Here is an 18286-nt window from a genome sequence, read left to right on the forward strand (position 1 = left end):
ATCAAAATATGACTCGAGACCATCCATGTCAGATTTAGTGAGCAATAAAGTCTGTTTACATCCCATAGATGAGGTTTAAGATAAGCTTATTTCTTTACCTCGGACCTGTTTGCCAAGCCAAGCATCCACGTCATCACAATGCTGTTGCATCTCTCTCTGTTCCCCTCATCACTGGCATCAGTAGCGCAGGATGTCTGGGTTGGTGAACGTTTCCTGTCCCTAAGAGTGGCTACTATTTACCGTTTTCTTGGCCCGGAGCATCTACTGGCCCCGTCTTCCTATTTCGTACAAGCCCATACTACCTTAATCCAAAGCGTGCCAATTACAAGTGTCGCTACGAGCGCCATATCGTCACTTGGTTAAGGTTATGCTGATCCCCCGCACTCTTTCCCCGTGGGGGAGAACTTGGCATTGATGAAGTGGGATATAAAATGAAGCCGCTGTTTGTCCTTTGTGTCGCATTTCATCTCTTATTCTGTTTCCATTTCGGTATCAAAAGGGTTACTTTACTATGGCTACGTCAAATGATCCAAACCCCATCATCTCGAGGGAAAATGAGCGAAAACAAGAGAATGACGTCGCTCACAATGACCACATTGAACGAGCAGAGACGACAGCGACAAACGATGACGCTGTTTTCTCCAAGTTTCCCAAGATGGACAAGGTTGATAAGTTTGGAGCTCACGCAAAGACTGATCCAAGGGAAATTGCGTTGGTGAAGAAGCTGGATAAATACATTATCGTGAGTATCCGACTGTCAGATGCTTGATATCGCGTTACTAATGGTGTGCTAGCCCATGTTATGGCTCATGTACCTCTTCAACTACCTCGATAGAAACGCGATCGCCAATGCGCGCCTCAATAACCTTGAGGAGGACCTCGGTCTTGAAGGCACGCAGTATAATACTTGCGTTTCAATTCTTTTTGTCGGATACATGTAAGAATTCTGTATCCGGATGCCGACTACCCATATGGCTGACTCTCCTAGTGCTGGACAAGTCCCCAGTAACATGCTCATCAACAGGGTCAGACCATCATGGTATATGGCTGGCTTTTGTCTTGCTTGGTCTGTCGTCAGTCTTGTGACGTTTCTGGCAAAAGACTATGGGAGCATGGTAGCCCTTCGCTTTATTCTTGGAGTAACCGAGGCTCCTGTGAGTTGTTTACGTCCTCGGAATATGACGAGCGACTAACAGAGTATAGTTCTACCCCGGAGCTTTGTTCATTCTGAGCATGTTTTACACCCGCAAGGAATTGGCTGTCAGACTTGCCATTTTTTACACTGGTAATATGGTAGCTAGTTCGTTCGCTGGGCTCATCGCAGCCGCTGTATTTGCTGGTCTTGATCAAAAGCACGGCCTGGCTGGTTGGCAATGGTATGTACAGCGCATTGACAACATCAGTTTTCATTGTCTAACACTTATTATCAGGCTCTTCATCATTCAAGGAGCTCTGTCAATCTGTACAGCCATACTAGCATTTATATTCTTGCCAGACCATCCTTTGACAACACGTTGGTTATCCGAAGACGAGCGACAATTAGCCTATAGCCGCATCTACACTGATACAACCGATGTCCGCGAGAAAACAAGCGTATGGGTCGGTCTTCGCGAGTCAGCCTCTGATTGGCGAACATGGGCACTATGTCTCATGTATAACCTCCATCTCTCATCCGTCGGCTTCCAAAACTTCCTCCCGTCAGTGATGGAGACACTAGGCTACAACCGAACAATCACCCTAATTTTAACATGCCCGCCTTATCTCCTAGCCGCTATCGTCGGTATAGTCATGGCATGGACTTCGGGCCGATGGAACGAGCGCACCTTGCACATTACCATCTGCAAGTGTATCGTAATGGTAGGCTTCATCATCGCTGTCTCAACGCTCAATCTTGGCGCCCGGATGTTTAGCATTTACCTTTTTGTTGGTTTCAGCTTTGGTATTAACAATATCATATTGGCTTGGATAAGTGCTACAGTGGGACAGACTAGTGAGAAAAAGGCTGTGTCGTTGGCGATTTGCAATACGTTTGGAAACCTTGCTCATGTGTACACGGCTTATTTGTGGCCTTCTTCTCATGAGCCACGATACACCGTGGCTTGGGTTGCGAGTATTTCTTTTTCGTTAGGCGTTGTTGTTATTGCCTGGGGGTTGAAGACGCACTTGAAAAAACAGAACGAGAAGACAAGAAGAGAACATCCAGAGGTCACCAACTTCTATGTTTACTGAGGATGTTGTCAATAGTTGGCAGATTTACGACTACCCTGGAGACAGGCGATGGCCCGTTCAGTAACGCGTCTACAGACTTCCCGTTGGAATTTGATAGACAAACAAAATTTGATCGATCTGAATTGGTTCGTAACGCTAATTTTTTTGTCATGCCCGCACTTGATTTCTAGATTGATCGATCTTATGCACATTTGGAACCGACCTTGATGGGCAAATTGTCTCACATACTGAACCACGTTTACCATCCTTCAATATTGATAGATAAAGATATTCTATTATTAATGCTTTGAACAGTGGTACCGATAAGAATTGGTCAATTCCATGCCGATCTTGTGTCACTTTACGACAGCTTAATGGAGCTGCCCTCGATGTGTTGGCGCGGGACGGATATTCGACGCCTTTACGCGTCCCTAGTAACAAAGAGTTTAATGCTAGTGAAACAAGTACCCATGCCAAGTAATTCATATTTTCAGGGCCATCAACAATATTCAATATTATGTATATCTAGAGAATGGGTTCTATTAATAGCATGGTTGCCGCCGTAAAAGCGAACAGGTAAAAGTTCTTGAAAGGGGGAGCAGCGGAGATCAGCGGAACAGACAGGATGAGGAATCACCAGACAAGTCTTTCCACTTCCGCTCCTCCCTCTCACCAGAAAAAAGGAAAAGGCACTCCACTTCCTCCCTGCGCGGCATTCTTGGCAGCAGCTGGGCAATGTTCTGGTCGTGTCCGCCCCATTGCCAAGGGTCTTGGCCGGAGCCACAGTCTGAACAACCTTAACTAATAAGCTTAACTGCCAAGTCAGGGCCAAGCGCCAAGTTAGACGCCAAGCGCCAAGCGCTCACATCGCAATCTTTCCCAGACGTCTCATTGGACTTGTCCTGCTCGCACCGTCGTCATGGTCTCAATATCACCGCTACAAGCCAAGAGAATTACTTGTCATACGGGGCTTACTCGAGGCTTGGTTTTCTCTTGGAAGGACTCGATATTGAGTGAGGCAGGCAAGTCCTACCGCCCACCTCTGGCTTTCCTCTGTCTCTCTCCCGTCCACCATGCCCTGCCGATCCCTCTCTCAGCTTCATTTTTACTTCCTACCGCGCCTGTGCGTTTAAGCATTTTCGAATAGACACTCTAAGCCTCAACGCAACACGTCAAGCGAAACAAAGATCTACAACTGTCGTCAGCTCATGAGCCTCATTAGATAACCCGTGTCAAGCATGAATCAACCAAAGCAGCGAGTAAAGACAAGACACACCGCATATACCGCATCTTTACGTCTACAGCATCCTACATAGTGGCAACGTCATTGGCAGACGAGGATATGTCTCAAACCTGCCACTCTTCAAGTTTCCACTCATCAAAACACCTTGCAAGCCTGACGGATAGTAGCGTGTAATAGTTTCCCTTCCATCACAGACACACAACCTTATCGTGTAACCCCGGAACCCCAAACTTCCTGTTTCTAGCGCTTGAATCATCCGCGCAGATCGTGTGCTCTAGCACTGACTCTCCTCATCTCGCCTGCCCACGTCCCGTTACCTGTTAGCTGTCACCACCTATATGCCCATCCCCCACCCCTGGCTTGCCCATTTCAGGTTCCGTTTCCTTTGTGTTTGAGGCATTTTCCTGACCCGCATGGCCGTGCTCTTCCCTTCTGTATAAGAAGCTTTCAGAACCCAGGTTACGCAATGATGGATGAGTGACCCACGGATCTGCCCTTTGTTCGTCAGTCCAACCACTCCATAATTGCCACAGTACTTGTCATCAGACGTATTAAGCCGGTGTCTCTGCTCATTCTTGATCTGTTTGTTCATACAAATTTTCATGTTTTGTTTGCTTTGGGGATTCGTGTCGTCGACACACTGAGCAGTGATACAACTTGCCAGCTTCTTCACACCGCACCAAACTATACTCATTGAGACTTTATCCTCGTTTCTCTGGTCCAACCATTTCAGCCACGCTCAGCAGGTCTCAGTGCAGCACCAACATCGACATATCAAAAGGCGGCAGACAAGCCACTATATACTTCAAACCCCAATTTCGAAGTGATCTGATTATCTCCTGATAAAGTCACCACAATGCCTACTCTTCACTTAAGCGACCTCAACGTGGTGTTGGCAGTTCTTGGTATGTACAGCTCCTTTTTCTGGGCAAGTCTTGGTGGTGACGCGGTTTGACTTCGCCCAGCCCTTGGCACGACTTGGCGTTCTGACACAGTACAACAGGTGCTTTCATGACCCTTTATGGTGTGATCTCTGTCAAGCTCAAGCAACAATGGTACCTTGGAGAAGCTCGTAAGTTTTCTTCTGTTCTTTTTGTGGTAGGGATGCTAACATGGTTTGACCTGTAGTACCTGCCATGCTGGTTGGCATCATTCTTGGCCCAGTATCAGCCAAGTTTCTAGACAGTGAGAGATGGGGCTCGGCTGAACCAGGCCAGACTGCTGATATCGCGCTGGGGCTCATGCGTGTGGTTATTGGTGTACAACTCGTGATAGCAGGCTATCAGCTGCCTGCCAAGTACAACATCAATCGCTGGAAGGAGATGTTGATATGCCTCCTCCCCGTCATGACCATGATGTGGCTGTGCACCACCGCTTGCATCATGGCCACTATTCCCAAGGTCAAGGTCCTCGGAGCCATGGTTATTGCCTCATGTGTCACCTGCACCGACCCCGTTCTGTCACAGGCCGTCGCCAAGGGTCCCTTTGCCGACAAGTATGTCCCTCGACACTTGCGAGAAATCATCTCGTCTGAAGCCGGTGCCAACGATGGCTTCGGCTTTCCCTTCCTCATGTTTGCGACATATCTCATGAGACACGCCCATGAGGGCCCCGCCGGAGATATCGATGCCGCCAAGATGCTGCACGCTCGCGCTGAAGACGTGGGTCGTCTCGGCGGCGGCGTCGGGGAAGCCATGAAGAACTGGTTTCTAGAAACCTGGCTCTACTACGTCGTTCTGGGTATGGCCTATGGAGCAGTGGTGGGTTACATCTCATGCCGCAGCATCAAATTTGCTCTTCGAAGGTAAGCCAAGAGACCCATTTTACAGGGAATACTTGCTGACATTATATGCAGGAGCTGGATTGATGAGCAATCTTACCTGCTCTTCCCTGTCGCCATCGGCCTTTTCATCATCGGAACCTGTGGCGCCATCGGCACAAACGACCTTGTCGCTTGCTTTGTCGCCGGAAACCTCCTCAACTGGGATGGAAATTTCCTTGCCGAGACTTATCGACGACACGATGAGGTCAACCACTGTTTGGATGTTCTTTTGAATTTTGGTGGATTCATGTTTATTGGAACAGCCATTCCCTGGGCCGAGTTCCACGACCCCGATGGCACTGGTCTTACCATTGGCCGACTGTTCGGTCTCGGCTTCATGGTGCTCATCTTCCGACGTATCCCTGCTATTATTGCCTTGTACAAGTTGATGCCCAAGGTCGTCCAGAACATGAAGGAAGCTCTCTTTATGGGCTACTTTGGACCCATCGGTGTGGGAGCCGTGTTTTACCGTGAACACATGCGTCATGTCTTCCCTCACCCCGAAGATGGCGACCAAGAAGAGAATGACATGCTCAATGTCACCGGACCAGTCATCTACTGGCTTGTCCTCTTCTCCATCGTCGTCCACGGTCTATCTATCCCCGCCCTCAACTTCTTCTACCAGTGGCGTGGAGTCGAACCCATCCAAGATGACGCTGTCTCAATTCGCCGCAAGTCATTCACCATGGCGACACCTAGCAACGCCATCACAGCAGACGAAGAGAACTTTATCGCCTTCAATCGATTCAGCCGACCCGACGTGGACGGTTCGATGGTTATTGGCGAGGTTCCACCTGCAGTTCATGCACGAAACGAGTTTGCGGTGTTTTCCGGAACTCATTCCTCCGAGGAGGATACAGTTGAGAGAGAGAAGGAGGAGGCAGAGAGGAGACGGAAAGGAAGAACTATTCAGTATTTGGTATAGATTTAGCGTGCATTTTAGATGTGTCATTTTGAATTAAGCATGGAGCATAGATAGCGAGACTTCCGCAATGTTATGACTTTTTTCTCACCAACTTGTGATGTGCCCTCCCCTCGTGTCCATCCCACTGTGTGACCTCGTCGCTCTACCAAGATTCGTAGACACGACGTGTTTCTAGCTGACGTCAAAGTGGAGCAGATGGAGATTCGGAGTTTGATCACGAGTGGCGATGAAGTGTTCTTGATGATGGTGTTGATCCTTTGGATGAACTCAAATGGCGAAGTGGCCGTGAAGCTATCAGAATTCGAAAGGCGAGGCTGTCTGAACAAAATGACGAAGTTACAATGCTGCTGCCTCGTCTTGGATCGACAGGGAATTTGCAAAAATAACTCCTCCAATTCCATCTGAGATGCGAGTGTGACCTGCCAGGCGCCAACCTCGGTTCCCTCTGTAGCTCCTTGATCCCCCCAGTGTCTCTCTAGCAACAACGGCTAATGCCAAGATATATCGGATGTAGACAAGGTTGCTCTATGCAGCCCAGTGCTTTTCATCTATCCCTGGCACAAACATCGCAGGACTTGCATTCATGCAAGTCAGGGCTTGGCAGAACCACAGCAAGAGAATATCCCCTGCAGGAAGATATATATCATTTCGCTACAATTCAACCACATTCACACAAGCTTGGGTTAACGTTTTACTTGGCAATAAACACTGCCGGTCATTCAATTATATTATACTACGAACTATAATCAAGTGCCAAGTGACTTCACCAAGATGAGCCCCAAGCCCATACCAAGTAGCTAGGTTATGTTAATTAACAACTATCCAGATTGCTTTTTCTTCTCCAAGATCTCCAACATCTCGAACAAAGAAGGAAGAAACTCCTTCATCTCACACTGAAACCCCTCATGGTGACCCGGCACAGTCATACGCGGACACTCCAAGAACTTGGCCTGATCCTCAATCGCCCTGGCATAAAACGCCTCTTTGGACCTCGCACCTCTCATCACTCCCACACTGGTCTTATTCTCCTTGATACGGAAGAAATTGGGACAGTACCCAACCTGCTGAGGAAACTCATTCTCCCAAAAATTGCGAGCATTCTCTGGTTCGGGAGAAACAGACTTCGGTACCCCTTCGTCACGAGTCCCGACGAAGCATTTGTCGAATTCCGCTGCGACAGCGTCCAGACCTTTGGTCTTGTGCAATTCTACAAGGCCATACATCCAATCGTAAATCTCGCTTGCTTCGGGCATGAGGCCAGAGAGTCCGGCTTCATGCGAGATCAAATGAACTACCATTTCTGGAAAGTCGTGGGCGAATTGATAGCCGATGATGCCACCACTGCTACTTCCGAAAAGGATGGCCTTCTCGAAACCAACTGCCTTGATAATGGCTCGAACGTCTCGGGCTTGTTGAGTCATTCTCAATGGTTTGTTGACTGGGACTTGACTCGCCGACATCTGACGTCTGTCAAAGGTTGCACAAGTGAAACGGTCTGACAGAGCGGTTATGATGGGGTTGAATTGTCTTCCATGGCCGTTGCCGCCTGGGACAAAGAGCATGAGAGGGCCTTGGCCTTGATACCAGTAATGAAGGTCGCAGCCTTCATTGTGGACTGTCGCTTGAGTAGGGTTAAACTCCATAATGGACTATGGTTCCGTAAATTACGTTTTCAGGTTGAAGAAATTCACAGACACAGCTTCCAACTATATAGAAGTCATGTTCAGAGGCCAAACTGCGGAAGTGCGCAGTGATGGATTTAGCCTAAAGGCATATCGCAACTATCGGAATCAGACGATGTGAGTCAGGCCGCCGTTTCATTATCGCCGAAGGATTCGCACCCACGAAAGTGCATGGCCAGTGTAATCCCTCAAGTTCACCGCAATAGCGTATCGGTTGACTGGTATCAACTCAAGTCTCTCGATTTCACATCTGTCTAAAAACCCCCACTCAAGCTACTCGCAGATGAAAAAAGAAGTATAACTAATTTAGAAGGTCTAAAACTAATACTATTTGTTGGATATACAGAGTGGTCATACAGATCGGTTCAAATCTCTATGTTGTCCTCGCCAACTAGGACCGCTTCGCCCATAATCCTCACAGCCTTTACATCGCGGAGCCATTCAACAGTCAACTCGCCGCCCTCCCTGGATTGCTGCAAGCATTTTAATGTGTTGTCACTGAATCCGGGGTGATACTGGTTGAGTCGCGCCGTGGTCTCGGCGTTTGACAAAGCGTGTGGGATAATAGCTCGATGAGCGGAACCCGTCTTTAGACTGTTAGTGAGGTTGCAAATAAAGGGCAGTTTGCTTACCGCTACATCCTCCGCGACGTGGTCGCCAATCGCATTGATCACACGGGTATGGATATGCTCCGTCAACGATGTTGAGATTTGGAAGATATAGATGAATTTGTTGAGCGAGGCCTAGACTGTTAGCTGAATATCTCTGATTCTTGGTTCAAACTCACCAATTTAGTCGGATCGATGACCAGCCCCCTCAGATCAAGTTCAGGACTATACTCCAGTAGAAGATACTGGTCCGCTTCAAACAGACCAACGGGCTCACTATGACCTTCCCACTGCGACCCAGTCGACTGTTCAAACAGCTTCCGCAGCTTTCCCCACCTTTTATCAGATTGCGATAGAGCAGGAAGGTCAAGGAGTTCCGGGAACTCAATTCCAACAAGCTTAGCGTCCTCAAAGGGACTTTGATACAGCGAAGCAGAGACGATGCCGTGAAGCCTGGTCAGGTACCTCAGCGTCTGGGGTGGGTTCGGCAAAGTGCTGAATAGATGCTGAGACAAAGCAAGAGTTGCATGGCCACAGAGCGGTGCTTCGTTGGAAGGGTTGAACCAGCGGACGGCGAAGTGAGGAGCATCAGGTGAGTCAATGGATTGGCTAAGGGGAACTGCGAATGCTGTCATAGGGTAATCCAGCTTTGTAGCAATCTCCTGTAGTTTCGAAGCCGGAGGGAATATTCCATACGGAAAGTCTGCGTTCTGGTCGTATGCTGTTTCGTCGCTTGGGTTGGGGAGGATGATAACTCCAGCCGGGTTGCCAATGGCACGTTCAGACGCAAAGGCCTTGTAAGTCGTCACAGTAGATTCCATGGCGATTGGATGCAGGTAAGGTATGTGCAGTAATTGATGAATATGGAAAAGGTGTAGTATTTATTATATGGTCTGTATCATTTAAGGTCATTCCAAAGGCGCGATGATGACTCTTTTGCCCCGCACGCCATTCCGGTCTTGGGTTATATAATTACCAATTCAGCTTCTGACTCAGCGAAACCTAGCAACAGTCATGGAAATGGAGCAAAAATGAACTTTCAGAGGGAAAGCGAAAATTCATGGATGCCGATTTCGTATCGTGATAGACTGGGGACGATAGTCACTTTCCAAGTCGCTGGGTTGTTGAACATGTCTCGCTTACCGGTCATCAATCAGCGTCATCTTTGTCTACTGTGATTTTGGAGTTTCATGATACGATTGAAGAGTGCAATAGCCAGCGTTTTCAAAATGGATGTTTGTAGTAAGTTATGTATTAAGAGTCCAATATTAATGTATCAACTAAAAGCCAGATTAAATGGTAAACCGCCCAACTCCAGAATTTCCCAGGTCATAAATCCTTTTATCCTTGCTCGATGCTACTGGAAAAGTCCCTTGAAAACATTATCCAAATGAGCCTGGACAGGCCCAGCCATCTTCTCTCTGATACCTGCCAGAACCTTTTCGTTATCCGCCGCCTCACTCTTATCATTGATCAAAAACACTCCACCAGCAGATCTCTTAGCTTTCTCGAGACCTTCAGGCACAGGAACAGCCGACGACTCAGTCTCCTCGACAGTGTATCTCGCATTGGTAGCGTAGAACAGTGCACGAGCGGCCACATCATTGGGGCTGGAGAAGAACAGGCCACCCAGAGGAGTAACAATCCACTGGAGGAGGAAACCGATAATTCCACTTGATCCGCGAGAAAGAAGAGGTGTTGCGGTTAGACCAGGGAAAGCGTGAACAAAGCTGATCTTTGGGTTCTCTTGCGCAAAGCGTTCCAAGACGAGAGTGAGCATGGTAGCAACTTGGTTGGCGGAAGATGCGACACCATAGTTTCCTGGCTTGGCGAGATCAATGTCGTCTTCAACCAGAGGACCTTCCATGCCGCCAGCGAGGATGTTGACGACGTGAGGGTTTGCGCTACGGTTGAGAAGGGGTAGTAAAGCCTGGATTGAGCGGACACGGCTGTAGTAGCGGGTTGTGAAAGATGGCTCTAGCTTTTCCTTTGTTTCTATGCATTGTTAGTCCCACATCACCAAGTTGATAGCGGATAAGTAGCTTACCTTTTCTTCCTTCAAAAGACATGAATCCGACAGACATGAACAAGATATCAACCTTTTCCTCTCGCTTTGAGATCTCTTGCATAGCAGCGTCGGCTTCCTTTACGAGGGAGACATCTCTCTCAATGAATTCGATGGTAGCAGATGGGTTACCCTGGCGAAGCTCTGCGACAAGTGCTGTTGCGGCAGAAGCACTTCGACCAACGATGTAGATGGTTGGAGACTTTCCATCTGTGGCGATGGCGAGTTGCTTTACTGTGCTGCGACCGATACCTGATGTGGCGCCAAGAAAGACCGCGGTGAGATTGTCAGGGAGGGTTTGGGGGAGGGTTGTGGAGTTGGAGGCCTTGATTGTCTTGATTGCGACCATTTTGATGATGTTAATTGGCTTTGAGGTGAGTGTTGTTTGTTAATTTTGAAGAGATGATGTTCAAGTTGTTGAGTTGTTATTGAATGAGGCTATTGAGTTGTTGTTCTTGTTCTTGTTGCTGTTGCTGATGATGATACTTTCTTATGCTTCCCCTCAACAGTTATATAACCATCCAAACGCCATTTCCTTTAATAATTGCACGCATACAAACTGTTCCGGCATTTCTACTCGCGCAAAGATGGAAATCCGACAGAGTAAGCACAAGGGATCATTAGCGAGAATTGGTCTGGATGCAGTCCGATCGCGATCTGACTGACATGTGAGTCTGATGCGATTGGTTGTGTGAGTGACTCTCGGACAACTGGGCATTTCCCGAAGGATTCGCGATGTGCGACAATGCTGACAGTGTCAGCCCTACACTATTGGCTCTGGGTGATTGTATCATCTCGAATTTGCGACTATTTAACCAAAGTAATATAGATGTTAAATTATATATGATTCGTTCCTGGCTACTGATTGTGGTATGGCAAACCCAGAACTCCTCATGGATTGTCACACCCAGACAGTTGACTTGGATTATAGTTTAGGATATATACTCTAACTGCTCGTCAATCTCCCATCCAATCACCGGTGAGATGGCCGAGTTGGTTATGGCGCCAGGTTAAGGTTAACCTTAACACCAATTTCCTGGTGGAGCAATCCTCCTGGGTTCGAGTCCCAGTCTCATCAAGATTATCTTTTTGCATTTTCGACTGCCATTCTGTCACAAGCGACGTTCTTTGGCCAAGTAACATCGCCGTTTTTTGCAACCAAGATCTAGTATTATCGCTCTATCATCTATTCTCTTTAACAATTTCCCTGTTGGTACATTTTTCCCACCATACCCAATCAAATTGATGGTTACTACCTATACTGACACCGAACCAGAAGATTCTTCCTTGACCTCCTCCTTTTTCATATTCATCTTCACAGTCTTCCACTCAAACCCAAAAGACACCACCAAAGACGCAGCGCCCATCGCAAGAGCGAGAAACCAGATCGACCTCATCGAGTCGTTATACGCGTCCAACACGATACCCATCTTGTCCTCCGACACCAAGTTTCGGATGCTTGCGGCTCCGCTGTTGCTGAGCTGCTCAATATCGATATTGGGAAAGTATTGTGAAATCTTGCTGTCGAGCTGTCCTTGGAGCAAGGTTTGAGCAACGGTAATGAATACTGTTCCCGAAAGAAAGCCGAGGAAACTGAGAACGGATAGGCCAACTGTGCTATCGGCTTCTGATAGCACGGTTTGGACTGCGATGGCAGGTTGTTGCAGTGCAAATCCCATACCTGTACCGGTGATTATCTGGTAGTTTGTCAGTATGCAGATGCTAAAAGTGGGCGTCACAGTAAACATACTTGGTATCCGATCCATTTACCCTTTTCGACATCCGCCGTCCAAGTTGTGATGAGAGCAGCGCCAACGATAAGAATTGCACTTCCACCAATAGCAAAAGGGTTGCAATATCCAATGGTACTAACCAAAATACCACCAACAATAACAAACACCACATTGCTCAGCAGCAAGGGTAACAAAGCGATACCAGAGTCCTGGGGTGACTTGCCTTTGACAACCTGGAACCAAACAGGGATGTAAAAGGCATAAATAACCAGCACAGTACCCATAAAGAAGTTGAAAAGACACGCAGCCAGTACCGTTCGCTGACGCAGGATTCTCGGAGGAATTGTAGCCTTTTCACCTCTCCAGACTTGGTATCCAGCGAATGCGACAAGAAGAACTGCAAAGACGACGAAGAGAGCAACGACGCGTTCTGTTGACCATGCTTTATCCTCCTTGCCGAATTCGAGAGCGAACAGGAGACTTACAATTGAGCCTGCGACCAGCAAGAAACCAAGAGGATCTAGATCGAGAAATTTCTGACGCCATGTCGCTGCTGGCTTGACAGGTGATGGTCTGTCGGGAGCGAGAATAAAAAGAAGGAAGAGGGAAAGACCGCCAATGGGGACATTGATCCAGAAGCACCAACGCCAGCTGACAGATGTGAGGTAGCCTCCAAGGATCGGACCCAAGATGGAAGATATTCCAAAAGCGGAACCCAATGATCCCAGGTACTTGGGTCGTTCTTCAAGGGGAAACAAGAGTGTGATATAGATGAAAACACCAGAGCCGATACCAGCACCGCCGATGCCTGTGATGGCCCGTCCAATGATCAAAGCGTTCGAATTAGGCGCTGCCGCACAAACAATTGATCCAATCTCAAAAATAGCAGTGAGGATAAAGAGAACCCATTTGGTGGAGTAGTATTTAAAGACAAGGCCGAAGGAGAGTTGGAAGACACAGAGAGGCAGGAGGAAGGCTGACTCATACCAAGCGATGTCTCCAAAGCTGTTGAACTCGGCAGATATGGTTGGAATAGCTGTACCGATGATAGTTCGATCCTTGGGTTATTGTTAGTGCATGTTGGTTTGTAGGGCTTGGGGGAAAGTTACCAGTGCAATTAGGAAGAAGACAAGAAAGAGGGCGACCATGGTTGGAAGGACAACCTTTTTTGGTGGGTATGTCTTGACATTTTCTGTTGTGTCTGAGGGATTATTGACTGCATCGGTACTTTGACGGTTTGGACTGTTGGAAGGGTTTGTATCTTTTTCGTCCATCGTGAAGGTTATATGGGGCACTTGGCAATAGAGTGGCTTGATGGTAGATGATAATTCGTGGCTGCACAACACGATGTGATGCAAAGTAGTTGATGATAACAAGTAAAAACACAACCCTTAGGAAAAGCTGGATATAAATATCAAGATCAAATTCCTTCATTCCAAGTCAATTACACGTTTTTGCATCCCTATCTCAAAGGACTATCCCAAGCAACCAATCAAACAACCCCTTCAAAATCTCGGTCTCGGTACCGAGCCCGAGCTAAGTGAGATCTGTTGTCCAAAACCTCGCGGGGCCCCCGAGCTTTTAATTACAACAACGTCATGGATCGAGAAACCCACGTCACAACAGACAAGATCAACACTTTTTTTCAGCCCCAGATCGAAATATGAGATCGCAAGCATGTGAGCCGTGTGCGAAGCGCAAAGTGAAATGTGACAGGGCAGAACCTCCCTGCTCCAATTGCAAGCGACGCAAGAATGACACTTGCATTTATCCTGAGCTTTCCCCCTTTGAGAGGATCAAAAAGCTTGAGGATATCGTCAGATCCTTGGGTGGTGATCCTGCGTCGGAGAATGGTGAAAGTCCGCTGGAGAATCGTCAAAGGCCAAAGGGTTCGGTCTCCACTGATTCAAGTCATGTTCAGACGCCAGTGATGGTGCAGCAAGAGGGGAAGGCAGTTTATCATGAGTCGTAAGTTATAGCAAAAGTCACTGGTCTAATATGTGACTGACTGGTATGGTTATCAGAGAGGGATGGCAGACCTGGATTGACGTGAACAAATTATACCAAGGCACAAAGGCACCTTTTAATCCCGCTGACCCTCGAGGATCAGCGTTATCGCCCGCTAAATTCCTTCCGCATGCTTTCAATGGTTCGCCATGGCGAGATAATAGCCTCGTCTCAGAGTCACTGTCTCTACAAATGCCAACTCTAGAAGCCGTCAAGCTCTGGGACGTTTTCATGGAACGTGTGGAGCCTGTGGTAAAGATCAACTTCAAATGGACTCTTGCTCATCTAAAAGCTGCTATATCCGACGGAGAAAAATGGGATCGTCTTGAAGCTGGTGAAAGAGCTCTAATTTTGTCTACAAGGCTGTTCGCGGCAGTAAGTTTGGCTAACCATGAATGTTTGCGACGCTTTGGTAGGTCGAGGGCTGTACTGATAAACGAATGTCGAATGAGATGTGACATCGCTTTCTCAAAAATGAGTCTCTTGTCTATAGACAGTTTGGCAACGATAAAAGCCTTTTGCTTTTACATAGTAAGCAATACCAAAACCTACCAAACACCACTACTAACAGCACTCAGAAAGCCAACATCGACGCCCTGACATCTCGCAGTCTCTGGACGTTGATGGGCCTCGTATCACGTTCCGCAGAGCAACTCGGCATCCATCGCGACGGCACAGTCCTCGGTCTTTCACCCATCGAAACAGAAGAACGACGAAGAATCTGGTGGCAACTCCAACATCTGGATCTAATCCTATCTCTCAAAAACGGTGTCACACCTTTATCATTCGGAACAGCGTGGGACGTAAAACTTCCTCTCAACATTGAAGACGAAGATCTAGACCCCAACTCAAAAGACCCGCCCAAACAACGAACGGGTCTTACAGGGTTTGCGTACACCTGTTTTACCTACTATTTGTTAGATGCACAGCGTGGTTTTCGCATCACGCAGGCTAGACAGGCAACAGCGGGCGAGGGGTCCTTGCTGGGTTGTTTAGCCGATTCCATGATCGATGGTCTGGAAAAGGGGCTCAACGAAAACTTTCTACAGTACTGCGATCCGATAAACCCCCTGCATACACTCCTGCAGATCTCTGCGCGGGCGGTTGTTAATATTCTACGTCTGCGAAAGTATCATGAAGCAAAAATGCGATCTAACAGTGCAGACGATAAATGTCACATTGAACATTTCAACCTGTGTATGCAGGCAATGAGATACCAAGCTGTATCGTATGCGAATCCTCTCTTACAAAAGTTTCGCTGGCTTGCTGAGACTTCGTTTGTATGGTATGCTCGTAAGTAATCCAAGTCGATCTCCACCTACCCTCTCCTTGCTAACTTCTGCATCTAGTCATTGGTATTCTAGTAGACATGACACTCTTATCAGACGTCACAACAATCCAATCAGCCTGGTCACTACTAGAAGACCTGTATACCTCTGCACATCATTTGACGGACATGTCAGAAGACAGAAGAGTTTCACACGCCGCCAAGTCCGTTATCGCGACGTGGAATGAGTGTCGACAAAAGCCTGGTTTTGAATACATGGAGAAGCCGACGTTTGTGTCAGAGTTGGAGGAGCTTCTGGCACAGGATGAAAGGAATATAGCTGGTGACGCAGGTAGAAAGGATAATCAGTTGGATACGGTGATGGACTTTGGGCAAGGAAGGACTGGGGAGGATGACTTGCAACCATTTGGGTTTGAGTTTGCAGATATTGATTGGGCTTTTTGGGATAGCATTAGTTAGGGCATCTGTTTGCATCCTTGGTTACTCTCCTAATGTTTCCAATAATCGAAGCAGTGGACCTGACCCATGAATTCAACTGTCACTGCATGAGTAGGCTATGCAACCATCTCGGGCACTCGGTCTATCTCATGGCGGAGACAATCTCACACTCTTGTTTGTATGGTCAAAATACGCAGGTGGCACGAGAAAGAGTCCCGGGTCACCACCTCACCGTAATTAGGTTGTGACTTGGCATTGTTCAGATGACATTAACTCCGGTTGGCAGGGGCTATGTCGTGGAGATCAATTACTAGTGGGGGGTGACAGTTGGTTATCTGATCATCAGGGTCGCCCTGAATTGACAAATTCGTCCGAGGTCCCGGTTCTTCGGCGATCTTAAACCCGAACTCGGATCGGTACTTAGCTGTGAGGGTGAATTTTGATCAGAGTATTGACCACTGACATTGGATCAGTGATCTGATCTGAACACTCCAATCTGGTAACATTTGCTATAGTTATGGCTTGAGAAAGCATCTGGTGGTATCTTCTGACCCATCACATCTTCGCTTCCCAAATTTCCCTACAGGCTGCCTCTTTAAAATAACCTTAACTCTTAGTCCGCGTATTGATCGTGATAGCGGATCTCGTCGACAAGGGCCTTAGCCTATGAACGCTCGTTAGTGTGTCACCTCAGTGGAGGAAATTTGTCCATCCTGAAACACCAAAGCTTTGGCCTCTGGTTTATCTTACTTTGATCCTTGGTGTGATTTTGACGGGACTCAATTGGTGTGCTAACGAGAATTGACAAGACCTCGGTTGAGCGTGTGCAAGAACCGACATCATGGATTCAGGAGTTATGGTATACTGGTACTTGTAACAAGAGAAATGCGAGCATATAAGAATGTCGATGAGTCTCTAAGCCACTGTTCTCAGCATCCCAATTCATCTCCAACTTTATTCATTCGTTACTCTTCTTATTCCAACCCACCGTAGACCGGTATATTTTTCAACTTCCAAAACCATCAACATTAATCAAGATGCACGCTCCTAGCATTCTCGCTGTTCTCTCTGCCCTTCCTGCCGCCATGGCATGCCTTGGCTACACAGGCGGTGTCCCCAAAGCCACTGGCACCAAGTCCCTCAGCGCGCCTCGATACCTCAAGAAGGGCGAGGTTTTCGATGCCAAGTGGGTTCGCTATGATCGCGGTGTCAAATGCAGTGGTCAGAGCGAGGGTGGTAAGTTTGTCTAGATTTCTTGCATTGCTTGAGGTATTAACACAGCACAGGTGAGAAGGATGCAGTCTTTGTCCTCGAAGATGGCGCAACTCTTCGCAACGTCGTCATCGGTGCCAACCAAAAGGAGGGTGTTCATTGTCTCGGCGCCTGCAACCTAGAGTTTGTCTGGTTCGAGGACGTTTGCGAGGATGCCATCACTATCAAGGGTAGTGGAACTGCCAACATCATCGGCGGTGGTGCTTACAAGGCCGCCGACAAGGTCATTCAGCACAATGGCTGTGGTCACGTCAACATCGTCAACTTCTGTACGTTGCCAGTCATATGTGATATTTACTAAAGCTAACTTGCGCAGACGCCAATGACTATGGCAAGGTCTACCGATCTTGCGGCAACTGCAAGGGTAACTCCAAGTGCAAGCGATCCGTTCACATGGAGGGTGTCACTGCTGTCAACGGTGGTGAGCTCATTGGTATCAACACCAACCTCGGTGACAAGGTGAGTTAATTGTCTTAATGAGTGTGGTGAAAGAAACTAGACTAATTTTTGTCACGCAGGCTACCTACAAGAACAACTGCTTCCCCAAGACTCAGTGCCAGGGCTACAAGGGATGCGACAAGGCTAATGGCGAGTGCGAGCCTTCCAAGGCCAGCAAGTGCTAGATTCATGTACACACTGCCTGTATGTTGAGGATGCGTAGTTATGCTACTCCTTCATAGTACAGTTTGCTGTGTTGGGCGGATTGTTGATTTTCTCCGTATACATACTTTTCTTGTAGCAGTAGATAGCTTGCTGAGCTCGCTATAATTATTGAACCAAACTTCATTGGGATATGCGTGTGCTTTCCTGAAATTAACTAGATCTATGCCTTGATATTGTCTGTCACTGTCCCTCTGTGGCGTGCTTTATGCATGACTTGACTGGTTTCACAATTCGGTAGATTACAATGCCTTTATAGTACCAAAGTTGACCCACCCAATCACAACCCCCCAGCTACAACAGTCTTGAGACTGTTCATCTTCCGTAGTATAGTG

The 18286-nt window shown here is 47.6% G+C and overlaps 8 protein-coding genes across 8 annotated transcripts, besides 1 other annotated feature; 4 read left to right on the plus strand and 4 right to left on the minus strand.

Moving 5' to 3' along the window:
* Positions 1-511: 511 nt before the first annotated feature.
* On the plus strand, positions 512-2229 carry FPSE_07478 (uncharacterized protein; the record flags this gene model as incomplete). Its single annotated transcript, XM_009260596.1, has 5 exons — positions 512-742; positions 795-937; positions 989-1154; positions 1204-1376; positions 1431-2229. 5 exons carry the CDS (start codon positions 512-514, stop codon positions 2227-2229), a joined length of 1512 nt encoding a protein of 503 aa, XP_009258871.1.
* A 2078-nt stretch (positions 2230-4307) lies between these two features.
* FPSE_07479 (uncharacterized protein) lies at positions 4308-6198 on the plus strand (the record flags this gene model as incomplete). The annotated part of the gene is made up of 4 exons (XM_009260597.1): positions 4308-4356; positions 4455-4523; positions 4580-5255; positions 5307-6198. 4 exons carry the CDS (start codon positions 4308-4310, stop codon positions 6196-6198), a joined length of 1686 nt encoding a protein of 561 aa, XP_009258872.1.
* Positions 6199-7016: 818 nt separating this feature from the next.
* FPSE_07480 (uncharacterized protein) lies at positions 7017-7841 on the minus strand (the record flags this gene model as incomplete). Its single annotated transcript, XM_009260598.1, has 1 exon — positions 7017-7841. The coding sequence occupies one exon, from the start codon at positions 7839-7841 to the stop codon at positions 7017-7019; it is 825 nt and encodes a 274-aa protein (XP_009258873.1).
* A 404-nt stretch (positions 7842-8245) lies between these two features.
* On the minus strand, positions 8246-9309 carry FPSE_07481 (uncharacterized protein; the record flags this gene model as incomplete). The annotated part of the gene is made up of 3 exons (XM_009260599.1): positions 8246-8467; positions 8513-8623; positions 8668-9309. The coding sequence occupies 3 exons, from the start codon at positions 9307-9309 to the stop codon at positions 8246-8248; spliced, it is 975 nt and encodes a 324-aa protein (XP_009258874.1).
* Positions 9310-9845: 536 nt separating this feature from the next.
* Positions 9846-10902, minus strand: FPSE_07482 (uncharacterized protein; the record flags this gene model as incomplete). The annotated part of the gene is made up of 2 exons (XM_009260600.1): positions 9846-10483; positions 10536-10902. The coding sequence occupies 2 exons, from the start codon at positions 10900-10902 to the stop codon at positions 9846-9848; spliced, it is 1005 nt and encodes a 334-aa protein (XP_009258875.1).
* Positions 10903-10966: 64 nt separating this feature from the next.
* Positions 10967-11035: a microsatellite.
* A 774-nt stretch (positions 11036-11809) lies between these two features.
* FPSE_07483 (uncharacterized protein) lies at positions 11810-13560 on the minus strand (the record flags this gene model as incomplete). The annotated part of the gene is made up of 3 exons (XM_009260601.1): positions 11810-12250; positions 12304-13344; positions 13396-13560. 3 exons carry the CDS (start codon positions 13558-13560, stop codon positions 11810-11812), a joined length of 1647 nt encoding a protein of 548 aa, XP_009258876.1.
* A 389-nt stretch (positions 13561-13949) lies between these two features.
* Positions 13950-16040, plus strand: FPSE_07484 (uncharacterized protein; the record flags this gene model as incomplete). Its single annotated transcript, XM_009260602.1, has 4 exons — positions 13950-14254; positions 14311-14668; positions 14872-15586; positions 15643-16040. 4 exons carry the CDS (start codon positions 13950-13952, stop codon positions 16038-16040), a joined length of 1776 nt encoding a protein of 591 aa, XP_009258877.1.
* Positions 16041-17056: 1016 nt separating this feature from the next.
* On the plus strand, positions 17057-17914 carry FPSE_07485 (uncharacterized protein; the record flags this gene model as incomplete). Its single annotated transcript, XM_009260603.1, has 4 exons — positions 17057-17255; positions 17306-17560; positions 17608-17750; positions 17810-17914. The coding sequence occupies 4 exons, from the start codon at positions 17057-17059 to the stop codon at positions 17912-17914; spliced, it is 702 nt and encodes a 233-aa protein (XP_009258878.1).
* Positions 17915-18286: the final 372 nt, after the last annotated feature.

The sequence above is a fragment of the Fusarium pseudograminearum genome, chromosome 3, assembly GCF_000303195.2.
Source record: "Fusarium pseudograminearum CS3096 chromosome 3, whole genome shotgun sequence".
In the NCBI taxonomy this organism is placed as follows: Eukaryota; Fungi; Ascomycota; class Sordariomycetes; order Hypocreales; family Nectriaceae; genus Fusarium; species Fusarium pseudograminearum.